The 27683-nt window shown below is 35.7% G+C and overlaps 1 protein-coding gene across 6 annotated transcripts in view; it reads left to right on the forward strand.

The window, feature by feature from the left end:
* Positions 1 to 27683, forward strand: part of PCDH15 (protocadherin related 15) — a 1725758-nt gene that overhangs the window by 1552821 nt on the left and 145254 nt on the right. For all 6 annotated transcript variants that reach the window (XM_070470562.1, XM_070470566.1, XM_070470561.1 and 3 more), the window contains one exon: positions 529 to 641. In XM_070470562.1, coding sequence (XP_070326663.1) covers positions 529 to 641 — 113 coding nt within the window. The remainder of the gene's footprint in view (positions 1 to 528; positions 642 to 27683) is intronic.

Here is a 27683-nt window from a genome sequence, read left to right on the forward strand (position 1 = left end):
AGGCACCAGTGGAATTGTGAAAGAGAGAATAGGTTTTGAGAGATGTAGTATCTTATACCTGTTTTACTGCTAGCTCTAAAAAATATATATTTATTTTATTTGAAGGCTAATTACTTTACAATATTGTAGTATTTTTTGCCATACATTGACGTGAATCAGCCATGGGTGTACATGTGTTCCCCCATCCTGAACCCCCTTCCCAACTCCTTATCCATCCCTATCCCTATCCCATCCCTCAGGGTTGTCACAGTGCACCATCTTTGAGTGCCCTGTTTCATTATATCATAAAACTATTAACTGAATTTCTTTGAGCTTTCTCACCCGGAAAATGGGAATAATAACATCTACCTGGAGGGATTGTTGTGCATATCCTAGCATGTGTCTTCTACTTGGTAGGCAATGAGAAAATGAATACTGCTCTCCCTTTTGGAACCAGGCAGTTCAATAATTTAAAACATTAATGGAAAAATTATGCTTTGTCTTCTTCTTTTAAATCATCTTTAACTAGAGTTTTTATTACTTTTTAAGTTGGTCATTGTTGCTTTTGATGATGGTGAGCCTGTGATGTCCAGCAGTGCCACTGTGAAGATTCTTGTCTTACATCCAGGAGAAATCCCACGGTTTACACAAGAGGAATACAGGTATTGATTACTATCAGGTTTTGTAATATACAAAGGTTTTTATTCTGTTTTGTTTTCTTTTAGCCTTTCAAAATTTATGTGATGTGAATTTATCACTGAAGCAGACCTAATTTTAGTTTAAGCTTTCCTAAATTAACATAATATTTATTTTAAAAGTAAATGATAATCTAGTATAAGTATCAGTTTTAGAAATGCTTTGATGAATAATGGATCCTTTAAAATAGTTAAAGTTAGCTTTGAAAAATGCAGTATTATGTTTTGTGGTTTAAATTGCAACTGATTAATTATCTCAGTGGTAAAAATTAGATATTTAGTTTCTGTTGCTGCCAGTTACATTATATCATTTAATTCTGAGTTATATCTGAAATGATATTTCCTATATAATCAGTAAGTGAGAGAATGTGTGTGTGTTTACATTTATATGTATAGTATATATTTCAGCTACAGAGTCAGTATATATACTCTTAGTCAGGTGAGGCTGTCATAACAAATTTCAAGGATTCGTGTCTTAAACAACAGACATTATTTTCACACACCTCTGGAGGCTAGAAGTTCAAAATCAGGGATTCAGCATGATCAGGTTCTGGTGAAAGGCATCTACTTGGTTTGCAGACTGTTGCCTTGTTGCTATAATCTGACATAGAGTAAAGTGAAAGAAAGCAGGTCTCTGGTGTCTTTTCTTACAAAGGCACTAACCCCAACATAAGTGCCCCTGCTTCATGATCTCATCTAAACCTAGATACCATCCAAGGCCCAGTCTCCAAATAACATCCCACTGAAGGTTAAGATGTCAAATATGAATTTTAGGGGAACACAGTTCAGTTCATTGTGTGTGTTAGAAAGAGAATTTATTGAAAAAATAAAGAAACTAAAATCACTATATGTTCATGATTGCTTCATGATTGGATGTAAGTGAAAGGATATTCTGTAATGCTCACCTGCAAATATAGCATAATTTCTTTCATGATTTTTCAAAATTCAATTAAGTTAAAATATTAATGTGCTTTTATTAGTGTGTTAGGACCTGTTGGAGCTAGTTTTCTGAAAAACATTTGAAAGAGACTTACTATATACTGTTTTTCTCTATTTACTCATTCTGGACATAGACTTAAAAGATAGCTAGTTGTTACACTCCAGAGGCTCACAATATGGATTGGAAACAAAGGAGTATATGGAAAGCATAATACACTGTAAAAACACAATAATAGAAGGTCAAAATACTAAGGAAGCATGTTAGAGACACACTTAATGGTGTCTGAATATGAGGACCATAATTTTGAGCTGCTTCTTGAAGAAGAGTAGAGTTTCAGTTCAGTTCAGTCGCTCCGTTGTGTCCCACCCTGTGACCCCATGGACTGCAGCATGCCAGTCTTCCCTGTCCATCACCAACTCCCGGAGTTTACTCAAACTCATGTCCATTGAGTCGGTGATGCCCTCCAACTGTCCATCTCATCCTCTGTCATCCCCTTCTACTCCCACCTTCAATATTTCCCAGCATCAGGGTCTTTTCCTATAAGTCGGTTCTTTGCATCAGGTGGCCAAAGTATTGGAGTTTCAGCTTCAGCATCAGTCCTTCCAATGAATATTCAGGAATGCTTTCATTTAGGATGGACTGGTTGGATCTCCTTGCTGTCCAAGTGACTCTCAAGAGTCTTCTCCAACACCATAGTTCAAAAGCCTCAATTCTTCAGTGCTCAGCTTTCTTTCTCTTTTTTTCAGTTTTTTTTTTATTAATCTATTTTTTATTGAAGGATAATTGCTTTACAGAATTTTGCTGTTTTCTGTCAAACCTCAACATGAATCAAGCAAAGGTATACATATATCCCTTTCCTTTTAATCTCCCTCCCATCTCCCTCCCCACCCCATCCCTCTAGGTTGATACAGAGCCCCTGTTTGAGTTTTTCCTGAGCCTTATGGCACTTTCTCTTTGGCTATCTATTTTACATACAGTGATGTAAGTTTCCATGTTACTCTTTCCATGCATCTCACCCTCTCCACCCCACTTATAGTCCAACTCTCACATCCATACGTGACTACTGGAAAACCATAGCATTGGCTAGATGGACCTTTGTTGGCACAGTAATGTCTCTGCTTTTAAATATGCTGTCTAGGTTGGTCATAATTTTTCTTCCAAGGAGCAAGCATCTTTTAATTTCATGGCTGCAGTCACCATCTGAAGTGATTTTGGAGCCCAAGAAAGCAAAGTTTGTCCTGTTTCCATTGTTTCCCATCCACTGCCATGGGACCAGATGCCGTGATCTTAGTTATCCGAACGTTGAGTTTTAAGCCCACTTTTTCACTCTCCTCTTTCACTTTCATCAAGAGGCTCTTTAGTTCTTCTTTGCTTCCTGCCATAAATGTGGTGTCATCTGCATATATGAAGTCATTGATATTTCTCCTGGCAATCTTGATTCCAGCTTGTGCTTCATCCAGCCCAGCATTTCACATGATGTACTCAGCATATAAGTTAAATTAGCAGGGTGTCAATATACAACCTGACATACTCCTTTCCTGATTTGGAACCAGTCTGTTGTTCCATGTTCAGTTCTAACTGTTGCTTCTTTACCTGCATACAGATTTCTCAGAGGCAAGTCAGGTGATCTGCTATTCCCATCTCTTTAAGAATTTTCCACAGTTTGTTGTGATCCACACAGTCAAAGGCTTTGGTGTAGTCAATAAAGCAGAAGTAGATGTTTTTCTGGAACTGTCTCCCTTTTTTGATGATCCAACAGATGTTGGCAATTTGATCTCTGGTTCCTCTGCCTTTTCTAAATCCAGCTTGAACATCTGGAATTTCACAGTTCACGTACTGTTGAAGCCTGGCTTGGAGAATTTTGAGCATTACTTTACTAGCGTGTGAGATGAGTGCAATTATGTGGTAGTTTGAGCATTCTTTAGCATTGCCTTTCTTTAAGATTGGAATGAAAATTGATCTTTTCCAGTCCTGTGGCCACTGCTGGATTTTCCAAATTTGCTGGCATATTGAGTGCATAACTTTCACAGCATCATTTTTTAAGATTTGAAACAGCTCAGCCTGAATCCCATCACCTCCACTAGCTTTGTTTGTAGTGATGCTTCTTAAGGCCCAGTTGGCTTCACATTCCAGGGTGTCTGGCTCTAGGTGAGTGATCATACCATTGTGATTATCTGGGTCATGAAGATCTTTTTTGTATAATACTTCTGTGTACTCTTGCCACCTCTTCTTAATATCTTCTGCTTCTGTTAGGTCCATACCAATTCTGTACTTTATTGTGCCCATCTATGCATGAAAAAGTTCCTTGGTATCTCTAATTTTCTTGAAGGGCTCTCTGGTCTTTCCCATTCTATTGTTTTCCTCTATTTCTTTGCACTGATCACTGAGAATGTCTTTCTTATCTCTCCTTGCTATTCTTTGGAACTCTGCATTCAAGTGGGTTTATCTTTCCTTTTCACCTTCACCTTTGGCTTCTCTTCTACTCATAGCTATTTGTAAGGCCTCCTCAGACAACCATTTTGCCTTTTTGCATGTCTTTTTCTTGGAGATGGTCTTGATCCCTGTCTCCTGTACAATGTCATGAACCTCTGTCCATAGTTCTTCAGGCACTCTGCCTATCAGATCTAATCCCTTGAATCTACTTATCACTTCCATGGCCCCACCCATCAGAACAAGACCCAGTTTCTCCCTCAGTCAGTCTCTCCCATCAGGAAGCTTGCAGAAGCTTATCCTTCTCCATCAGAGGAGTAGAATTTAGCCATCCCCCAAAATGTAGAAGAATGTTCTGTGACAAAGAATCAGAATATACAGAAGTATAAATAAGGGATATAGGGGAAGGTATTTAATAGATTATTCTAGTTCTGTTAGGGGACCCTTGGCTCTGTCTTGTCACAACAAAGATCTGAAGCAATGATGTTAAAACCCTCAGAGAATCACAGCTCTCGGACAGTCTGTGTTATAGTTCTTGAACAGATCAGTTTTATTTAGAAAATAAGGGAAAATGCATCCTCGAGGCAGGAGGGCATGCTGACCCAAAATATGCAAAGAGAAGAGAGAGAAAGGCAGAGAGAAAATGAGGGCACACACATGGGAAAGAGAGAGACCCCTGGCCCTTTGGCTCCTCTTATTTTTATATGTCTTTTTTTTTTTTTTTTTCCTCCTCCTGGGCCTACCTTATGTAAATTGGGCTATCCAGGAGTACTGTTTGTTCTACCTGAGGCCCTCACTCTGGTCCTCGGGCATTACTTTGCTCTATTTTCATGGGCTTTTCCCTTCCTTGTCTTTTAGCCACTGCCATTCTGGACTCCTGTTTCCTATTCTAACAATGTAACAGTTCCATCTGTCTAGAGAAAACTAAAGGTAAACAGTTATATTAATTGAGGCTCAAGAAAAATAAAGATTCATATAATAGAACATTTTATCATATTCTAGAATTTGGGTTTTACTGTTCTCATGATGTTTTTAAGAACTACCTAAAAATTTTAAGCTGAAACAGGGAATAGGTTATTGAGGGAGGAATTAGGTGATGTATCTGGGAACATTTGCCAGATTAAACCAAGTAGTTTTTACTTTCCATGAAAACTGTCTTGATGGTTTTCAAGCACTAAATTAAATTATGCAATTATGAGAAAATGTTTTAATGACACATATGTAAACCATTGAAATGTAAATGATTTTAAAACAATAAGTCTTGTTCATCCTGTGTTAAAGATCATTTTATTCCTTGTGCTTATTACCTATTTTCTTTCCTTTTGTGTTGATATGGTAATCTATGGACTCTAATACTTTGCTGTGTTTTCTACTTTTTAAGAACATCCCTAAATGTGTTCATTTTGGTCCTCTTAAGAACCAAGGTGGATGCAAACTCACTTGTGTCTCTCACCAACTTACCTGGATCAGTTCAGTTCAGTTGTTCAGTCGTGTCTGACTCTGCAACCCCATGAACTGCAACAGGCCTCCCTGTCCATCACCAATTTCCAGAGTTCACCCAAACCCATGTCCATTGAGTAGGTGATGTCATCCAACCATATCATCCTCTGTTGTCCCTTCTCCTCCTGCCCTCAATCTTTCCCAGCATCAGGGTCTTTCCAAATGAGTCAGCTCTTCACATCAAGTGGCCAAAATATTGGAGTTTCAGCTTCAACATCAGTCCTACCAATGAATACCCAGGACTGATCTCCTTTAGGATGGACTGGTTGGATCTCCTTGCAGTCCAAGGGACTCTCAAGAGTCTTCTCCAATACCACAGTTCAAAAGCATCAATTCTTTGGTGCTCAGTTTTCTTTATAGCCCAACTCTCACATCCATACATGACCACTGGAAAAAACATAGCCTTGATACACAGACCTTTGTTGACAAAGTAATGTGTCTGTTTTTTAATATGTTGTCTAGGTTGGTCATAACTTTCCATCCAAGGAGTAAGAGTCTTAATTTCATGGCTGCAGTCACCATCTGCAGTGATTTTGGGGCCCAGAAAAATAAAGTCAGCCACTGTTTCCACTGTTTCTCCATCTACTTGCCATGAAGTGATGGGACTGGATGCCATGATCTTAGATTTCTGAATGTTGAGCTTTAAGCCAACTTTTTACTCTCCTCTTTCACTTTCATCAAGAGGCTCTTTAGTTCTTCTTCACTTTCTGCCATGAGGATGGTGTCATCTGCATATCTGAGGTTATTGATATTTCTCCCAGCAATCTTGATTCCAGCTTTGCTTCCTCCAGCCCAGCATTTCTCATGATGTACTCAGCATATATGTTAGGCTGTGGCATAGTCAACAGAGCAGAAATAGATGTATTTCTGGAACTCTCTTGCTTTTTCAATTGTCCAGCAGATGTTGGCAATTTGATCTCTGGTTCCTCTGTCTTTTCTAAATCCAGCTTGAACCTCTGGAAGTTCATGGTTCACATACTGTTGAAGCCTGGCTTGGAGAATTTTGAGCATTACTTTACTAGCATCTGAGATGAGTGCAATTGTTCAGTAGTTTGAGCATTCTTTGGGATTGGAATGAAAACTGACCTTTTCCAGTCCTGTGGCCACTGCTGAGTTTTCCAAAATTGGTGGCATATTGAGTGCAGCACTTTCACAGCATCATCTTTCAGGATTTGAAATAGCTCAACTGGAATTCCATCACCTCCACTAGCTTTGTTCATAGTGATGCTTCCTACGGCCCACTGGGCTTCACATTCCAGGATGTCTGGCTCTGGGTGAGTGATCACACAATCGTGATTATCTGGGTCGTGATGATATTTTTTGTATAGTTCTTCTGTGTATTCTTGCCACCTCCTCTTAATATCTTCTCCTTCTGTTAGGTCCATACCATTTCTGTCCTTTATTGAGCCCATATTTCCATGAAATGTTCCCTTGGTATCTCTAATTTTATTGAAGAGTTCTCTAGTATTTCCCATTCTATTGTTTTCCTCTGTTTCTTTACACTGATCCCTGAGGAAGGCTTTCTCTGCATTCAAATGGGTATATCTTTCCTTTTATCCTTTGCTTTTCACTTCCCCTCTTTTCACAGATATTTGTAAGGCCTCCTCAGACAGCCATTTTGCTTTTTTGCATTTCTTTTTCTTGGGGCTGGTCTTGATTCCTGTTTCCTGTACGATGTCACAAACCTCTGTCAATAGTTCATCAGGCACTCTGTCTGTCAGATCTAGTCCCTTAAATCTATTTCTCACTTCCACTGTATAGTCATAAGGGATTTGATTTAGGTCATACCTGAATGGTCTAGTGGTTTTCTCCACTTTCTTTAATTTCAGTCTGAATTTGGCAATAAGGAGTTCATGATCTGAGTCACAGTCAGCTCCTGGTCTTGTTTTTGCTGACTGTATAGAGCTTCTCCATCTTTGGCTGCAAAGAATAGAATCAATCCGATTTCAGTGTTGACCATCTGGTGATGTCCACGTGTAGAGTCTTCTCTTGTGTTGTTGGAAGAGGGTGTTTGCTAGGACCCGTGTGTTCTCTTGGAAAAACTCTATTAGCCTTTGCCCTGCTCCATTCTGTACTCCAAGGCCAAATTTTCCTGTTACACCAGCTATTTCTTGACTTCCTACTTTTGCATTCCAGTCCCTGTAATGAAAAGGACATCTTTTTTGGGTGTTAGTTCTAGAAGGTCTTGTAGGTCTTCATAGAGCCTTTCGACTTCAGCTTCTTCAGCATTACTGGCTGGGGCATAGAGTTAGATTACTGTGATACTGAATCTTTTGCCTTGAAAACGAACAAAGATTATTCTGTCGTTTTTGAGATTGCACCCAAGTACTGCGTTTTGGACTCTTTTGTTGACTATGATGGCCACTCCATTTCTTCTAAGGGATGCTTGCCCATGGTAGTAGATATAATGGTAATCTGAGTTAAATTCACCCACTCTGTTCCATCTTAGTTCACTGATCCTAGAATGTCAACATGCACTCTTTCCATCTCCTGTTTGATCACTTCCAATTTGCCTTGACTCATGGACCTAGCATTCTAGATTCCTATGCAATATTGCTCTTTACAGCATCGAACCTTGCTTCTATCACTAGTCCCATCCACAACTGGGTGTTGTTTTGCTTTGGCTCCATCCCTTCATTCTTTCTGGAGTTATTTCTGCACTTACCTAGATCAGATGCTTACAAAAATTGTACCTATTATTTTAGATCAGTTCAGATATCCCTCAGCTTCAGCTCAACAAATTCCCACTCTTGTTCTCTAAAGCTTCTCGCCTCAAGTCTAGTCTTTCTTTGAAAGTTCCCAAAGGAAAAAAAAAAAAAAAATCAAGTGTCATGTGTAACACCTTCCCTTTAAATAAACTCAGTAATTGATGTCCTTTTTTTCTTTTTTTCCCTGTTCTTTCACTTGGAACCCCTTCCTTAGCAATAGATATTTCCCTGCAGACCTCTCCATTATAGTGCTCATTAACTCTTTTAGCTAAAATATTGTGCATTAAGGCCAAGATCATGGATTGCATCAGGGCATTGCTCCAACATTTTCTTTTTTTAAGTGTCTTTGTTTAATGTCACTTAAAAATACGCATGTTTTGTTCAATGAATAATTTACCATTTCTTATCTTCTCTGCATAGAACTACTAACTGCAAATAGATTTCATTAATAAAGCTGTTCACCGAGAAGAAAAGCTAGCCAATTATTTGGTGCTAAAATTAAAAGCAGTCACATTAGTATATGTGGAAGAATTCTTTGACCTTCCAGAAGAACATTTCTAACAATTGCAAATAGTGCCCTTGACTATCAATTTCATTTGTTATTCTGGCACATAAAGGCATTTGGGTAATCTTATTGCATCCTACAGTTTACAAAGAAAATTCTATATAAGAATCAGTACAATTGCCATAATGGACTTAATAGTACTTAGATACTAAACAGGATTGTTTTGTTTTCTATCAAAAAACCAGAAAACTTGGATAATACAAAAGTCATGTCAAATACAGATAGAAAATTCTGCATTATGAATAAATGTAAATTTTGTGTTGTTATTCAGTCTCTCAGGCATGTCTGACCTCTGTGATCCCATGGACTGCAGCATGCCAGGCTTTCCTGTCCTTCACTATATCCTGTAGTTTGCTCAAACTCATGTCCATTGAGTTGATATTGCCATCCAAACATCTTATCCTCTGTGGCCCCCTTCTCCTTTAAACTTAAATATTTACATATGCTTAAATTTGATGTAAAATGTGGAATGAACTATTTTTAAAAAGAAACCTAAGTGTGATGATTATTTTCTTCATCAATTATCTCTCCATTCTTTTAAAGATTTTTGGAATAGTGCATGGCAGAAGTGCCTGGATATTTCCTAAATCTTTTCCTCTCCCTCCTGGGTATACAGCTAGAGCACTTTTTCTAGCTTCACTTGCTATTGGATCCCTGTGACTGAGTTCTGGACAATAAAATGTGGAACAATATCATCTACACCATTTCTTGGCCTGACTTAACCTCTTTCCCTTGGGTGAGTGAAATGGAAACAATACGCAGGGAACTTTGGGATCCATATGTTGACAGTTGTAGAAATACAAGATAAAAGGGACCTAGGTCTCTGAATCTCAGCTTAGAGAAGAATTGCCTGCTTAGGAAGCCCTCAATAAACTGTTATGTGAGCAAGAAATTTAGATTTGTTATCATATTAGCTAGTTATGATTAATCCCATAATATATTAATCATTTTAGAAGCTTTTTAAAAATTATATATTACAATATTTTCCAGTTTGCCATCTTAAAGCTACTATTTGTGAGAGAATATTTTATTCTTTTATGGTATATTATTTTTATATGGTCAACCAGCATCTTTGTCAAAATGCCTACAATATTTCAGATTGCTGTGAAGACAGACACAGTTTCCCTTCATGAAAGAAAAAGAGGGAGAGAGGGAAGGAGAGAAGAAGAGAGAGAGAGAAAGAAAGAAAAAGAGAAAGAAGGGAGAAAGAAAGGGAAGGAGAAATAAATAAAGGCAGACATGTGTAAACCTCATATGTCCCCTTCCCTCTTTTATTTATTTATTTATTTTTTTCAGGTTCAATTACTGCCTTGATTGAATGCACAAGATTTCCAGAGATGCTAAGCAATGTGATTAATCCTTAATTATCCTTTTTGTTAGAGCTAAAGAATGGCAGAATATACTACTTGACATAGGTTTATTTGGAGGTGAAAGCACTTAAAAAAAAAAAGTAGATGCAAGAAAGGCATTCTAATCTTACCTTTTCCCCTTGCAAACAGGCAATTAAAAACTCCCGGTGTGAAAGATGCCTTCCCTGTACTAGGGGAAAAAAATAATAATAATAATAATGGGAAGTGAAATATAATATAATTGTATAAAAACAGACTTTGATAAAATAATGTGTATCTTCTTTTTAGTCTCATCACATTGTTTAATTACTTTTCCACAGTTGCCTATCTTTGTTCATCCTATATTTTTCCTGTATATGTTTTTATTTTTAAATTTTTATTGGAATATATTTGATTTACAAATCACACTTCTTTATTCTTCTCCTTCCTTCCCTTGAAATAAATTTCTTATAGTTAATGGCATTTCTTTATCTTTGGTTTTGAAGCAACCCACCCTTCTCAAAATCATGCAACTTCGTTTTTTCTCCCCAATGAATAAGTCTAAGTATTAGCCGCTACTTTACACAAATAATCATAAATTTTCAGATATTACCATTCAGACAATTAAGTTTCTCTAAAACATATTCAGTCTTATATAATTTAAACCATTTTTCACCATTTGATTTTCATTGGAAGACAGAAAAGTAGGTTAATCCTACTCATAAAAATTCTATTCTCAAAGTCATACCATGAAATGAATGAAATTTCAAGACCATAAAGACCATTTATTCAGGCTAATAATTTAATTTTTGATTCCTCCAATATCCTTGCCACAAAGTTGACTGGGTTCGTCTAAGAAATTTACAGTTGTCAGAACTTTGCCTCTTCAATCTTTGTATAGCTATGAATGTTGGGAAGTTATTCTTCATGCTGAGGTTATTATCAGTATATTTATTCCTTTAAATTATTTTAATGCATTTTTTCCTGAACTTCCATCAATTTTATAATTTAGTCATTTCAAGTAGTATAACTATATAGGGAAGGAAAAATATCTTTTCATGTGTCCCAGATTTATTAACTGAGATTCTTTTCATAAAAGACAAATTAACAAGACAAAAGTGAACAAGTTTATAAACACATGTATCTCATGCATGAGATATACACAGGAAGATGGATAATTCGAAGAGGTGGCTTTAGAATTCTGGATTAAATACAATCTTAATAGGAAATGGGGAGGGAGGTGCAGGCCTCTTGGGAGATAGTAAATACTTTTAGGAAATATGAATGGAACCCTTAGAACAGGTGGAATGTATAATAGTTCAGGCAGAGTTTGCCTGGATGTGCTATCCAATCCTAGTCTCCTCTCCTGTGAAAAGATTCAATCTTTCCTGCTCAGTGAAACTCCTTGAAAAGAATTCATGGTGATTGAATTCCTTTTAGAAGATCTGTCTTTAGATAGATAAGGGAACTCAGAAAAAGCTTCTCACTGCATTTGCCATTTTCTAAGTATCTACTGCCCAAAATAATCAATATACCAAAGCAGTCTATTTTGGGGTGGCATGTTTTGCTACCATTCAAATAAAACTGAGCTAAACTTCTTCCTTAAGGAGAGGTGTGACAAATAATCAGTTCAATTCAGTTCAGTTCAGTCACTCAGTCGTGTCCAACTCTTTGCGACTCCATGAATCTCAGCACGCCAGGCCTCCTTGTCCATCACCAACTCCTGGAGTTTACTCAAATTCATGCCCATTGAGTCGGTGATGCCATCCAACCATCTCATCCTCTGTCGTCCCCTTCTCCTCCTGCCCCCTATATCTACCAGCCTCAGGGTCTTTTCCAATGAGTCGACTCTTCCCATGAGGTGGTCAAAGTATTGGAGTTTCAGCTTCAGCATCAGTCCTTCCAATGAACATCCAGGACTGATCTCCTTCAGGATGGACTGGTTGGATCTCCTTGCAGTCCAAGGGGCTCTCAACAGTCTTCTCCAACACCACAGTTCAAAAGCATCAATTCTTCGGCATTCAGCTTTCCTCACAGTCCAACTCTCACATCCATACATGACCACTGGAAAAACCATAGCCTTGACTAGACGGACTTTTGTTGGCAAAGTAATGTCTCTGCTTTTTAATATGCTATCTAGGTTGGTCATAACTTTCCTTCCAAGGAGTAAGTGTCTTTTAATTTCGTGGCTGCAGTCACCATCTGCAGTGATTTTGGAGCCCCCCAAAATAAAGTCTGACACTGTTTCTACTGTCTCCTCATCTATTTCCCATGAGGTGATGGGACCAGATGCCATGATCTTCGTTTTCTGAATGTTAAGCTTTAAGCCAACTTTTTCACTTTCCTCTTTCACTTTCATCAAGAGGCTTTTCAGTTCCTCTTCACTCTCTGCCAAAAGGGTGGTGTCATCTGCATATCTGAGGTTATTGATATTTTTCCGGGCAATCTTGATTCCAGCTTGTGCTTCCTCCAGCCAAGGGTTTCTCATGATGTACTCGGCATATAAGTTAAATAAGCAGGGTAGGTGACAATATACAGCCTTGACATACTCCTTTTCCTATTTGGAACCAGTCTGTTGTTCCACGTCCAGTTCTAACTGTTGCTTCCTGACCTGCCTACAGGTTTCTCAAGAGGCAGGTCAGGTGGTCTGGTATTCCCATCTCTTTCAGAATTTTGACAAATAATACTCTCCTCTTAATTATGAGCAGGTATCTTGATTAGGGTGTACTTATTGGGAAAGAGAACTCCGCATACATGGTAACGCCTGCCATTAATATGGAACAACAACAACAAAAAGATGATAGTAACCATGTAGTTGCTGAACTGAAAGAAATATAAATTCCACTTTCTCATACTAGTTAAATAAATTCATATGGCAAGCTCTTGTACATTGCTATTTTTAATAATGGTTAACTGTCACAGTCAGGGCTTTCTTTTTTCTTTTTTGTCCCCACATAAATTAATATATATTAAGCATTCAATTTATTCATCTTCATTTTAATGTCAATATATGAATACTTTAATATGTATATTAAATTCTTTTAAATTTTAAATCCTTTTAAATTAAGTCCTTTAATTTTTTTCATCTTTGTTTCTAGAACTTTTTCTGTAAATGTTCATGAATATTTTGAATTTAATTTATATATTTCAAAATACTAGTACTCCCTTTGAATTTTGATCCCCTTAAGCTCATGTGTTAGTTCAGGCTTGTCTTCTAACAATTAGACATCAAGATGAGATTTAGCAAGCATTTTATTAGAGGAAAAGCCTGTCGGAGAGAAATGAGAAGGAAGCAGAGTAAGGCTAGAAGAACACATAAGACACATACATTCTGACCTCAAGTGAAGAACAGGGAGAAAAATCTCATAAATAAACATCCTAGCCTACTGTGTCATTTGAGTGACTAATGTATCAGTTTAGTAAGTTTCTGCATGATATCTGGGGAGTGAAACCATAGTAGAGATATCCTATGTTTCCCAGGAAGGGAATTGCCTCAACATCTCTGATTTTATCATTATCTGTAAGCAAGTCTTAGGAAAATGATATTTTTACAAACAGAAAAAAAATATGACAAACATAGGCTGCATATTTTAAAAAGCAAAGACATCCCTTTGCCGACAAAGGTCCACATAGTCAAAGCTATGGTTTTTCCCATCGACATTAACAGATGTGAGCACTGAAGAATTGATGCTTTCAATTGTGGTGCTGGAGAAGACTCTTGAGAGTCCCTTGGGCAGGAAGAAGATCAAACCAGTCAATCCTAAAGGAAATCAACCCTGAATATTAATTGGAAGGAGTATTGCTGAAGCTCCAATACTTTGGCCATCTGATGCAAAGAGCTAACTCATTAAACAAGACCCTGATGCTGGAAAGACTGAGGGCAAGAGGAGAAGGGGAGAACAGAGGATGAGACGGTTGGATGGCATCTTCAACTCAGTGGTCATGAATTTGAGCTACTCTGGTGATAGTGAAGGACAGGGCAGCCTGACGTGCTTAGTCCATGGATCACAAAGAGTCAGACATGACTTAGTGACTGAACAACAACAAATAAGAGCAGAGCACAGCAACTCGAAGCTTGGTTAAGTGTGCTTCCTATAGTCAGAGATCTGAGGCACACTCTCATTGCTACCACACGTCTCCATGACTGATAAGAGGTTTTCAGCCAATTATTACTTGGATCTTCTGGAAAATACTTTTACTGTCCTATTTAGAAAACACATTTTATACACCTTTCATTTAATCCAAACAGAAATATCAAAATCCCAATAGTAGTTCAGACACATAGCATTACTTGAGAATAGATTGACTCCTGTAGGTCAAGTGAGTTAGCATTTAGCAGAATGACATTTGGCCTTCTCAAGATGATGAACTAAGACTTAAACACACTGGGATTCACTTGTCATGAGTTTTAGAGGTAAATATCATGGAAAGGTCAACATGTCTGGAATAGATCATAGAGTCTAAATGTGAATATTGATTTTGAATGGGAAATGCAGTATTCTGTACAACTTATCAAAGATTTTACCAGAGACAATTGTTTACAAATTTCCTGAAAAAATATGTTACCCATATAGACATATTTTGATATTTATTTAAAATGGAAGTGTATCAACATTGACTATTAAACTTTGCATGATTTAATGTCATATTTATATTAACTTTTAGGGATTTATGCATATTAAAATGTAATTTCCACAAAATAGAAACTCAAAATTTATATTGTATATATAGAAAACAGAAGGAGCAAATATTCCTAAGGTCTTTTTATTAACCTCTTAAACAAGCTGTTACTTTGCTAACTCTTAAAAAAATATCAGAAGTCATTTTCAATTTTTAGTATTATTCAAATGTAACATATCAAATCCAAATGAAGAATAACATACATATAAATATCTTATTTTTTTAGAAAAATTTAAATTCCCTTTAAGGAAGAAAATAATCTTATCAGTTTTCCTATTAAAGTAAAAATTAATAGTTTGAAGATTAATGTGAATTAATCTTATAACAAGTGAAATACAAAACATTTTGTACTATTTTTATCCAAGATAAGTTTCTCAAATGGTTTTATACTGAATAAAGACAGAGTAGATTTTATAAAGAGCGCTAAAAAATAAAAGTCTACTTCCTGATATAAAAAAAATAGAGAAAGGGCATCATTTAAAATCCAGAAATCCATATTTATATACTATGAAAAATGAAAACAATGCTGTCATAATGGTCAAGGAAATGGTGAGTGAGCAGTTCTAGTTATTTTATTATTCAAGATAATTAAAATTGCCATATATTGAGGAACATTGCATTATTCTTATATAAACCATACAAATTTGTACTTGGGAATTTTGAAAAAAAGATTTTTAATCAATAAATACAGTAAAAAAAATTTAAAAATACATACAGTAGTTTAGGGAAAACTATTGGTCTTGACTTCAAAGAATGGAAAAGAAAGCTACATGAAAACTATAAATATAAAATGAACTGACATTCAGAGAGCATCATTTGATTACTAACATTGTTTTCTATTTTAATTTAGATTTATCATTCAATATAAGAGCTGACTTCACTTGAAGATAACCTTTCCTGTCCTTTTACGGCACTACTACTATCTTGCCTCAAAGATAATAGATTTTGCCTCTTTAACTATTGAAAGAATAACTCTGACAATCCTTCATTTCAGGTTTCACAGGCTTTCTCTGTATCCACATGGAATTCAATTTCTCCTTCAGATTTTCAAGGTTATGTATAGTTTGACATTTACTCATAGAGCAGAGTGAAGCAAGTCTTCCAACAAAAAAGGACTAGAGTTCTAACAGTTCATTTTAAATATCCTGTTTAGAATTTAAAGCAAGCTCCTCTATAAAAAGAGTCACTATAAATTCTCTTCTTTCATTGCATTTCTGCCTATGAGAAATTTTGGTTCATGTACAACATATAATGTGGTACCTTACTTTTATTTTGTTGATAGCAAATGTAAACTTTTTTGGAAGCAAAATAACATAACTAATAGGATCCTAAGGCTTAAATCCTGACTGCAACACTTATCATCTGTTCATTGAATTTGGACAAGTTACCTAAGTTCCTTGAGGATCCAATAATTATTTTATATATGAGATAAAGAACTTTACACAGTACTAGGTTCAGAAAACATGCTTAAGAAAGTAGTAGTGATATTATTATTTAATAGGCTTATGCCAGGTGTTGGTCATCCAAAGTTTTTTTTTTTTTTTTAGCTTTGTTTTCAAGAGTTTATGCATAGAAAGGAAAGAAGCAATACTAATTTCCTGACTTCTGGCTACTCCCAGATGATGGGACTGAAAGCTTTCTGTGTCTGGAATAGAATACATTTACCATATATTCAAAGAAAGAGAAGTAGGAATAAATAATTGCCTGAAAGTAAATAAAGATATGAGGAAGAAAAAGTGGATGCTAAGTAAATCAAAATGTCACAATTAAATTTCTTTACCCTCATTTGTTATTAGATCATTAGCAGTTTTTGATAAAAAAGAATTCTAGGGAACTCTCACTGCAGGTGCAATGTAGGGAGTGGGTTTCTACTCAATTTTAATGTTTAAATAATAATATTTATATATATATATATATATATAATAGTTCAAGATATATGGTTCTTGTTACCAAATATGGTTTGTTATTCTTGTTATCATCTTCTAATCATCTTTATAAATGAATACCTCCTTCAACAATTGTCATATGGAGATATATTCCTACAGTTTAGAGTCAAGTTTAAGATGTCCAGGTCCCTTACAGAATTGTTTGTGAAGCCTATTTCTATCTCACTGATGGTATATTTTACTTGTGTTTTTACAGAAGTTCTCAGAATGTTCTTTGAGCTGTGAATTTCAGTTCAGAGTAGGATGAGAAGGATGAAGCAAGAAAATCAAAGCTATTTTACTTTAAATTTTGTTAGTTCACCCAGTATAGTTGTCCACTAATTTAATGATTTTTTAAAATGTCAGCACAATGCTATGCACAGAGTATAAAACAGAACAATTAATAGGGAACTCATGCTCTCTCTAAAGTGTATAATTCATAGGAAAACACAAACACTGAAAATGTTTAAAATGATGTAAAATACTGCCATATTCAAGTTGCATTACTTCCTTTTCTTATCCTATCAATGGATATTGATTGAACACATAACTGCAGTAGAAATAGTAACATTGAACAAAGTATGCATGATTCATACCCTCAGAGATCTTATGAGTAGTAGACAGAAATTAATGAAATGATCATAAGAAACAGATTATAAATACAAATTTATAAGTAACATTAAAGAAAGGAACATAGTTTTATGGGCACTTAAAACAAATTATACAAAGCAGCAATGTGGGATATCAGAGCAAATTTTTTTTGGAAAAAACAGGAGTTGAGATATAAATAAGTAATAATTAGACTTGTAGGTGAATGAATATAGTGGGTTCAGGAGTTAAAAAGAAATAGGTTCTATAAAACTTCTAAATTGAAAAGGGAGAAAACACATTCCAAGGTTTAAAGGTCTATATGGCTGAGGAAGAAAGAATGAAAATAAGCTACTGTAATATGAGGCAGAAATTTGGCATATTAAAGATTTGAGTTTTGTCCTATGGGTATTGGGAAGACATTGAAAACCTGGTAAGCATGCAATTTCTATGGTGTATGCTGGACTTTGAATCCCAAAGAAAACAAAACATAGAAAATGGAGGCAATATTATAATATTAAAGTCAGTGTAGATTTTAAAAATTGTCCACATCAAAATAAAGTTAAACAAATTAACATTTAAAAAGTCTTCAAAAATCTTATTGTGCATTATTTCTAACTTTATAACATTTACATCTCAAACTAAAAAAATTATTCCAGGAGTAAGAGGTGTTTACATGAATATATTTCTATAGTTTCATTTCTCAATGTATGACATTTTACAAAAAAGAGGGGAAAATAAAATTGCCAATCAGACATAGTAAGCCTGGTGACTCAGTTTCTAGAAAATAGATGTTTAAATCTTTATCTAATGGATTCTAAATAATAAATTACCCTATTTAAGGGGAAATGTTGATGCTAAGTCTGGTTTGTCAGAACAACCTCTCAGGCTTTTTAAACTTCTTTCAAAATTTAATAACTAGGGATGCCATATAGATTAAAAAAAAAAAAACTGGGTAGAAGATATCTAACTATAACCTTTTTTCCAGCTTTATTGAGATATAATTGACATGCAACATTATATTCATTTAAAACTATGCAAGACAATAATTTAAAATGTATGTATTACAAAATAATTACTGAGATAAATTTAGTTAACATTCATCACCTCATATAGCTAATTTTGTTCTCATGATGAGGACTTATACTTTCTACTCTTCTGGCAATCAAGCATACAATATAGTATTTTTAACTATAGTTGGCATGCTGTACATTCATTCCCAGAACTTGCTTGTCTTATAACTAGAAACTTATGCCTTCTGACTGCCTTTACCTGGTTTCCTCACCCCCAACCTCCCTCCTCCTATTTCTGGCAGCCATCAACTTGTCTCTTTCTGTGAATTTCCTTTTTTTATTTAGATTTCACATATTAGTGAGATCATCCAGTATTTGCCTTCACTGACCTATTTACTTAGCATAGGCCCTCATGGTCTGTCCATGTTGTCACAATGGCAGGATTCTCTTCTTTTTTTATGACTGTATAATATTATACATATTTGTGAAGTCACTTAGTCGTGTCCGACTCTTTGCGATCTCATAGACTGTAGCCTACCAGGCTCCTCTGTCCATGGGATTTTCCAGGCAAGAGTACTGGAGTGGGTTGCCATTTCCTTCTCCAGTTGCATCATGATAAAAACTAAATATAGAACTAATGTATTAATTGAAACTTCTTTGGCAAAATTTTTAAATGGAAATGAAATATCCCAACTTTCTAAAATAATGATGAATTTATGTATCTTATGGTAGTGAATACTGACTTTATATCTTCCTACCTAGATGGCATGATTGTAAATGTTTACTATCTTTCTAGGGTATGATTGACACAATGAAAAATGACTTATTATCTCCTTCTTTCTTAGAAATTCTAACAGAATTTGAATGTCTACTTTTATTGTTACTTTTGAGGTAGTACATTCATTCAACTGTTAAATGTAGAAAATGACATAAAAGTGAGCCACTCAGTCACGTCTATTTGTGACCCCATAGGTTATACAGTCCATGGAATTCTCCAGGCCAGAATACTGGAGCGGGTAGCCTTTCCCTTCTCCAGGGGATCTTTTCAATCCAGGGATAGAACCCAGGTCTCCCACATTGCAGGTGGATTCTTTACTTGTTGATCCACCAGGGAAGCCCAAGAGTACTGGAGTGGGTAGCCTATCCCTTCTCCAGAGGATCTTCCCGACCCAGAATCAAGTTGAGGTCTTCTGCATTGCAGGTGCTTAAATGTAGAATTTGAATTGAAATGTTAAATATTCTACAAAAGTACCTTTTCCTCTTTTTTGATGTTATATGTATGACTACACTAATATATTTCAAGATTCTATGGTGATTTCTCATCTTTATATGACAATTTCATATATACCTAATGGCATAGACTCTAATGGAATCAACAGAAAATGAAAATATTAGAGAATGCTTCAAAAGTTTACTGTCATGCCCTTCTAAAAGTTTCAAAAGTATACTGTCACACCTTTATGAAAGTCCAAATGTACAATTTCCTCTGTAAAGGAGAAAGGAGACATTCTTATGTAGGTAAATAAGCCAAAATACAAAACTATTTTCTCAGAAGTCATTACTAAGTGTGTAAATACATTATGACCTATTTTTAGTAAGTAAATCAATTAGCCAGAAATGAATATTCTTGGTCTAGTCATTTCATCAAAGCACACAGACCCCTGATTCTATGTACATTAACTTTGTAGGAATGTGGGTAATATAAAATATAAGTGGTGCATGCTTTGATTGCCACTAATTTCTAACTAGGGATCTGATATTAATGTGTCTACTACATTTAGCTATAACCATTTAAACAATTGTCTGGTTTGTTTATGAAGCTATAAGCTCCATGACCACACAATTCACTTCCTCTAACCTGCCTTTGTGTTTTTATTGCCTAGTGAGTGTCAGGCACATAGTACATGTTCAATAAATACTTATTGAATGAATGAAGAAACGTCTCTGCATACAATCATTGCATGTTAATTGATTTTGTTGTCATTGTTTTTCACTTTCAGAGGCAGCCTATACCAATCCCACCCTATACTAGTTGTTTTTGAATGACACCAAAATGTCTATGAATTTAAAGCTGTAAAAATAGTAAAAAGAAAAATATTATCCCCATTTTAGATGTAAAATTGGTGTGTGATTGAGAACTTAAAAGGGAAAATGAGAATGCATAAAACACCATCTACAATATTAGCCAAGATAGATATTAATAATTACACATATTCCAATTTTATTTTTATTGTTTCTACTGTCTATGAGATAAAGCTATATATCATTACAATATTGGAAGTAAACTTTCAGAAGCATAGCTTATAAAATAATGTATTAACAATGTCTATAATTTATGGAGTACCTATTATATGCAAAATGTAAGGAAAACTTTTTGTACATATTATATCCTTTAGTAAACTCAATAATCTCCTGATCCAATTAATGTCCGCATTTCATAGATAAAAACTAAGATCAGCGAAACTAAGAATTTTCCCAGGGTCACGTAACTAGTAAAAAGAGTCAGAATTTAAATTCAGAGCTGTTAGAATCAAAGGAGAGTTTTCTCAGCTTAATTCTAGTCCATGAAAGGACATTCATTGCTGTAGGACGAAGACTAAAGCCTGGTGAGTAGAGTGTGGGAAGAAAAAGAAAGAGGGAGGTGGCAGGGAGAAAGCCCCTTCTTCCCCAAAGACATGATATTCAAACCACGCCTATCTGAATCCCCTGGGGGCCTTTTATAAAAGAAAGTGTTTACTACTCAGGACCTCAGTTTTCTTGTCTTCCAAATGGAGACACTTTGTGGATCTGAATAGAAGCAAAACTCCTAACAATAGAAAGCACACTTCAGAAAAGATTTAAAAAACAACTTCTAACCATTGGTCTTTTATCCGTTTTCTTATCTATAGCCCAACCTAAGAACTCTGGGAAAGCTGACATCTCTTTCTTGATGCATGTCTTTTTTAAACTGTTTTTCTCAGTTAAATATGTGAAATTAGATTACCCTGATACAATTACTCCAAGGTTACAAATAATAGGAGTTCTGGTGGGTAATTTTTTTTCTTCCCATTTTCATTAAATTCCCTTATAAAAGATATAAAAACAGTTCCTTAATTGGTACTGATTTGCAAATATATTGAATTCAAACATGTCAAAATAAATTAATTTGTCTCTCAGTAGAAAGAAAGCAATAGAACCAGATTGAATCCCAGTGAAATTTTATAGCATCTATTTACAAACACTTTTATATCCTAAACTGCACAGCATTTAAAATAATTAGGAGCTTTATGTAACACATATAACATTTACTTTTATTGTCACTTCTTGAAACTGACAATAAAAGTAAATTTTAAATTGTAGAATAATTGTTTTATCTATATTTTTATTGTAAAATTTGGAAACTATACATTCTGTTATTTTTAGTATTGCCATTATTCAGATGACTCAGATATTTTAATATATTTAATTGAGAGATTATTATAATCTATATTTTCCAAATTAAGCCAGTTTCTGATGCAGTTATCTTAAAGGATGCATGTGTGCTCAGTTGTGTCTGACTGTAAGGCCCCATGGACAATAGCCTGACTGGTTCAGTCACTCATCTAGAGCCAGGCATTCTGGAGTGTGAAGTCTAGTGGGCCTTAGGAAGTATTACCATAAACAAATCTAGTGGAGGTGATGGAATTCCAGCTGATCTATTTCAAACCTTAAAAGATGATGTTGCTAAAGTGCTGCACTCAACCTATGAGCAAGTTTGGAATACATAGCATTGGTCTCAGGACTGGAAAATGTCAGTTTTCATTCTAATCCCAAAGAAGGGCAATACCAAAGACTGTTCAAACTACCATACAATTGCACTCAGTTCATATGCTAGCAGGGTAATGCTCAAAATCTTTCAAGCAAGGCTTCAGGAATCTGTGAACCAAAAATTTCCAGATGTATAAGCTGGTTTTCGAAGAGTCAGAGGAAACAGAGATCAAATAGCCAACATTTGTTGAATTCTGGAAAAAACAAGGGAGTTCAAAAAAAGCATCTACTCTGCTTCATTGACTAGACTAAAGCCTCTGAATGTGTAGATCAAAACTAAGTGTGGAAAATTCCTAAAGAGATGAGAATACCAGAACACCTTACCTGTCTCCTTAGAAATCTGTATATGAATCAAAAAGCAACAGTTAGAACTGAATATGGAACAATGGACTAGTTTAAAATTGGGAAAGGAGTCCGTCAAGGATGTGTATTGTCACCCTGTTTATTTAACTTATTTGCATAGTACATCATGTAAAATGCTAGGCCGGATGAATCACTAGCTAGAAGATTGTTTGGAGAAATATCAAGAACCTCAGATGTACAGATGATACCACACTAATGACAAAAATTGAAGAGGAACTGAAGAGCCTGTTTATGACGATGAAAGAGGAGAGTGAAAAAACTGGCTTAAAACTCAGCATTAAAAAAAAAAAAAAAATTATAAGATCATGTCATCCTGTCCCATCACTTCACTGCAAGTAGAAGTGGAAAAAGTGGAAACAGTGGCATATTTTGTTTTCTTTGGCTCCAAAATCACTATGAATTGTGGCTGCAGTCATGAAATTAAAAGACGCTTGCTCCTTGGAAGGAAATTAGACAGTGCATTAAAAAACAGAGAAATTACTTTTCTGACAAAGGTCCACATAGTCAAAGCTATGATTTTTCCAGTAGTCATACACAGATGTGAGAGTTGGACCATAAAGAAGTCTGAGTGCTTAAGAATTGATGTTTTTAAATTGTGGTGCTAGAGAAGACTCTTGAAAGTCCCTGGAACTGCAAGAAGATCAAACCATCAAATCTAGAGGAAATCAACCCTGAATATTCATTAGAAGCACTGTGTTTCAAATGAAGCTGAAGTTCCAATCCTGAAGTTCCAATACATTGGCTACCTGATGCGAAGAACAAACTCATTGGAAAAGATCTTGATGCCGGTAAAGACTGAAGGCAAAAAGAGAAGAGGGTGGCAGAGGATAAGATGGTTAGATAGAATCACCGATTCAATGGACTGAATTTGAACAAACTTCAGGAAATATTAGAGGACAGGGAAGCCTGATGTGCTGCAGTCCATGGGGTTGCAAACGTAGGACATGACTTAGCGACTGAACAACATCAACAATGGGGACAGACGAATGAGGAACAGATTTTCAGTCATTGAAACCATTCTGTATAATAATATAATGGTGAATATATGACTTTTTACCTCTGTCCACACCCACAGAACTGTACAACATAAAGAATGAAACCCTTCCCTGGTGGTCCAGGACAATGGTTAAGCTTCTGTGCTTTCACTATGGCTGGCAGGGATTCAGTCCCTGGCCTGGCAACTAAGATACCACATGTTGTATAGAGTGGCCAAAAGAAGAAAAAAGGAAAGAAACCTGATGTAAACTATGGCCAAAGCGTTGCACTTGAGGGAAAAATATTACCCATGTTATCAGGAAAATGTCAGGACATGTGGATATGAAGCCCAATTCAGCTCAAGCTTTGTAAAAACAAACAAACAAACAAACTTACTGAAGACCCTTCCTTAAGGCATTTAAAAAATGTAAAACCATTAATCTCTCCAGGGTCAAACTGTATGCCTATCTAAGGTAGAACCATTTCCTTTAGCATCCTCTCAACAGTCATTTTTCTGAGGAACAGGAATCCAGTTGCTCTTTTGACTCTTAAGCTTCATCAGTAAGCTGTATATTTTCACTTTTGAGCCCTAGCTGTTTCAAGTGTCTTTTAGAGTTAGATGGCTTTGTTTCAATTATGTTGGTAGTAAAACTAGTTTTAAAAAGGAGAATTCTTGAATTTCAGGTTCTCATCTTTCTCCCCTTAATCTATGTCCATTTCATTCAATATTGTTATTTTCTTATCCTTTCTGACATCTGATTTTATGCATCCTGACTTACACCAATTTCTACATTTCATATTAGCTTGGTGGGGTACAGTCCACAAGATCTCAAAAGGTCAGGCAGGACTGAGTGACTAAGCACACACACATACTACATTTTATATTCAAGTTATATATGACTCCAAAGGGAATATATAATTTGTCCCATCGTGTAACTGGTACTTGCTAGGGCATAAAACAAAAATAAAATGGCCTCTGTCTGGCAATAAATAGAAGAGTTGAAATTTTGTGATCTAATGCTCATTATTATAAAGGTTCTTTTAATCCTAGCTAGGGGAAAACTGAATTTTTATAGCATGTTTGATTCTGATAGAAAGAAGTGTGTTGACACAATTAAGACAAAGGTTAATGAGATATTTTGTCTAGAAGTAAATCTGTTTTAAACCTTTACTAACAAATAGAAATTTAGATGATTTTAGTGGTGGACATAAAATTTAAATTCCTTCTGAAACTATGCCAGTAGCTTTTTCCTAGTATTAATTATTTTCATCCTGATTGTACAAAAATATGCATAAAATATTTCCTATTTAGACTTTGTAATGAGAAATGGTATTTATAATGTTAAAGCTAAGGGAAAATTAACTGTAGACTTTTTATATTTATGTACTTTATAAGGATCCAGTTATAAATTAATTATGGAAAGTATAAGATTTAGTTCTTACCTCATGTAGTAACAAGATAGATAAGTAAACAGTGTCTATTTCCACAGAAAGAAATTCAGTATATGCAAATGATCACACTATGACAAATGTATGTCACATCAACAAATTGTATGAAATTTGATCCATAGTAAGTCAACAATAACTGCTTTTTTATTCAAACCACGTGTATTACTTCTCTATTGCACCATAACAAATGCTACTACAAATGTAATGAGTTAAAACAGACAGAAGTGCATGCAGAACACCAGCTGAGAGCAGACAGGAGGACCTTACCAGTGGAAAAGAATATATAGAAACGTACAAAACTCGAGATGAAGCCCTGAGTCTTTGGAGTGGGAGCATTGAGTCCAAGACCCTAGACTACCAGAGAACTAACTCTCAGTCAGTCAGTTCAGTCACTCAGTCGTGTCCTACTCTTTGCGACCCCATGAATCACAGCACGCCAGGCTTCCCTGTCCATCACAAACTCCCGGAGTTTACTCAAACTCATGCCCATCGAGTCGGTGATGACATCCAGCCATCTCATCCTCTGTCGTCCCCTTCTCCTCCTGCCCCCAATCCCTCCCAGCATCAGGGTCTTTTTCAATGAGTCAACTTTCACATGAGGTGGCCAAAGTATTGGAGTTTCAGCTTCAGCATCAGTCCTTCCAATGAACACCCAGGACTGATCTCCTTCAGGATGGACTGGTTGGATCTCCTTGCAGTCCAAGGGACTCTCAAGAATCTTCTCCAACACCACAGTTCAAAAGCATCAATTTTTCAGCGCTCAGCTTTCTTCACAGTACAACTCTCACATCCATACATGACCACTGGAAAAACCATATCCTTGACTAGATGGACCTTTGTTGGCAAAGTAATGTCTCTGCTTTTTAATATGCTATCTATGTTTGTCATAACTTTCCTTCCAAGGAGTAAGCATCTTTTAATTTCATGGCTGCAATCACCATTTGCAGTGATTTTGGAGCCCCCCAAAATAAAATCTACACTGTTTCCACCCTAGGGAATATCAAATAGTAAGAAATCACACAAAGGAAACCACTTGAATACAGGACCCAGCATCACCCAACCACCAGTAGCACCCTGTGCAGTACAACCCAGTCATTAGCAGACAGGATTACCACCTCATTCAGCCTTACCCATTAGAGGAAAAACAAAACAAACAAACAAAAACTCAGCACAAATCCCACCCCATAAGAAGTTTACAAAAACCACTGGATCAATCTTGAAGTGAAGTGAAGTGAAGTAGCTCAGTTGTGTCTGACTGTTTGCAACCCCATGGACTGTAGCCTACCAGGCTTCTCCATCCATGGGATTTTCCAGGCAAGGGTACTGAAGTGGATTGCCATTTCCTTCTCCAAGGGATCTTCCTGACACAGAAATCGACCTTAGGAGGGCAGAAATCAAAAGGAAGAAAGAATTCAACCTTGAAGCCTGGGAAAAGGAGACCTCAAACACAATAAATTTAAAAAAAAAAGATAATAATGAAAAGGCAGCAAAATACTACACAAATGAAGAAACAAACAGGAAACACAGAAGTCCAAATAAATGAAGAGGAACTAGGCAAACTGCCTGATAAAGAATTCAGGATAATGATAGTAAAGATGATCAAAAACCTTGAAAACAAAATGGAGAAAATACAAGAAACAATTAACAAAGACCTAGAAGAATTAAAAAAAAAAAACATACAGAGACAAACAATACAATTACTGAAGTTAAAAATACTCTAGAAAGAACCAATAGCAGAATATCTGAAGTAGAACAATGAATCAGTGAGCTGGAAGATAAAATGGTGGAAATAGCTTCTGAAGAGTAGAATAAAGTAAAAAGAATGAAAACAACTGAGGATAGTCTCAGAGACCTCTGAGACAATATCAAACACACCAACATTTGAATTATAGGGTTCCCAGAAGAAGAAGAGAAAAAGAAAGGGTATGAGAAAAATTTTGAAGAGATTATAGTTGAAAATTTCCCCAACATGGAAAAGGAAATAATCAAGTCCAAGAAGTACAAAGAGTCCCATACAGAATAAACCCAAGGAGAAAAATACAACAAGACACAGTAATCAAACTAAAAAGACTGAACACTAAGAAATATTAAAAGCCACAAGGGAGAAGCAACAAGTAACATAGAAGGAAACCCCTATACACTTAACAGTGGATCTTTCAGCAGAAACTCTTCAGGCCAGAAGGGAATGGCAGGATATATTTAAAGTACTGAAAGGGAAAAATCTACAACCAAGACTACTGTACCCAGCAAGGATTCAAAATTGATAGAGAAATAAAAATCTTTTCAGACAAGCAAAAGTTAAGAGAATTCAGTGCCACCAAACCAGCTTAACAACAAACATTAAATGGACTTACATAGTCAAGAAATACAAGAGAAGAAAAAAAGATATACAAAATCAACCCCAAACAATTAAGAAAATGGCAATAGGAGCATATATATCAATAGTTAATTTAAATGTAAACACAATAAATGTGCCAACCAAAAGACACAGACTGGCTGAATGGATACAAAAAACAAGACCCATTTATATGCTGTCTACAAGAAACCCACTCAGACCTAAAGACACATATAGACTGAAAGTGAGAGGATGGAAAAATATATTCCATGCAAATGGGAAACAAAAGAAAGCTGGAGTAGCCATCCTCATATCAGACAAAATAGACTTTAAAATAAAGAACATTACAAGAGATAAGGATGGACACTACATAATGGTCAAGGGATCAATCCAAAAGGAAGACACAACAATTGTAAATGTCTAT

This window comes from Odocoileus virginianus, chromosome 7, assembly GCF_023699985.2.
Source record: "Odocoileus virginianus isolate 20LAN1187 ecotype Illinois chromosome 7, Ovbor_1.2, whole genome shotgun sequence".
In the NCBI taxonomy this organism is placed as follows: Eukaryota; Metazoa; Chordata; class Mammalia; order Artiodactyla; family Cervidae; genus Odocoileus; species Odocoileus virginianus.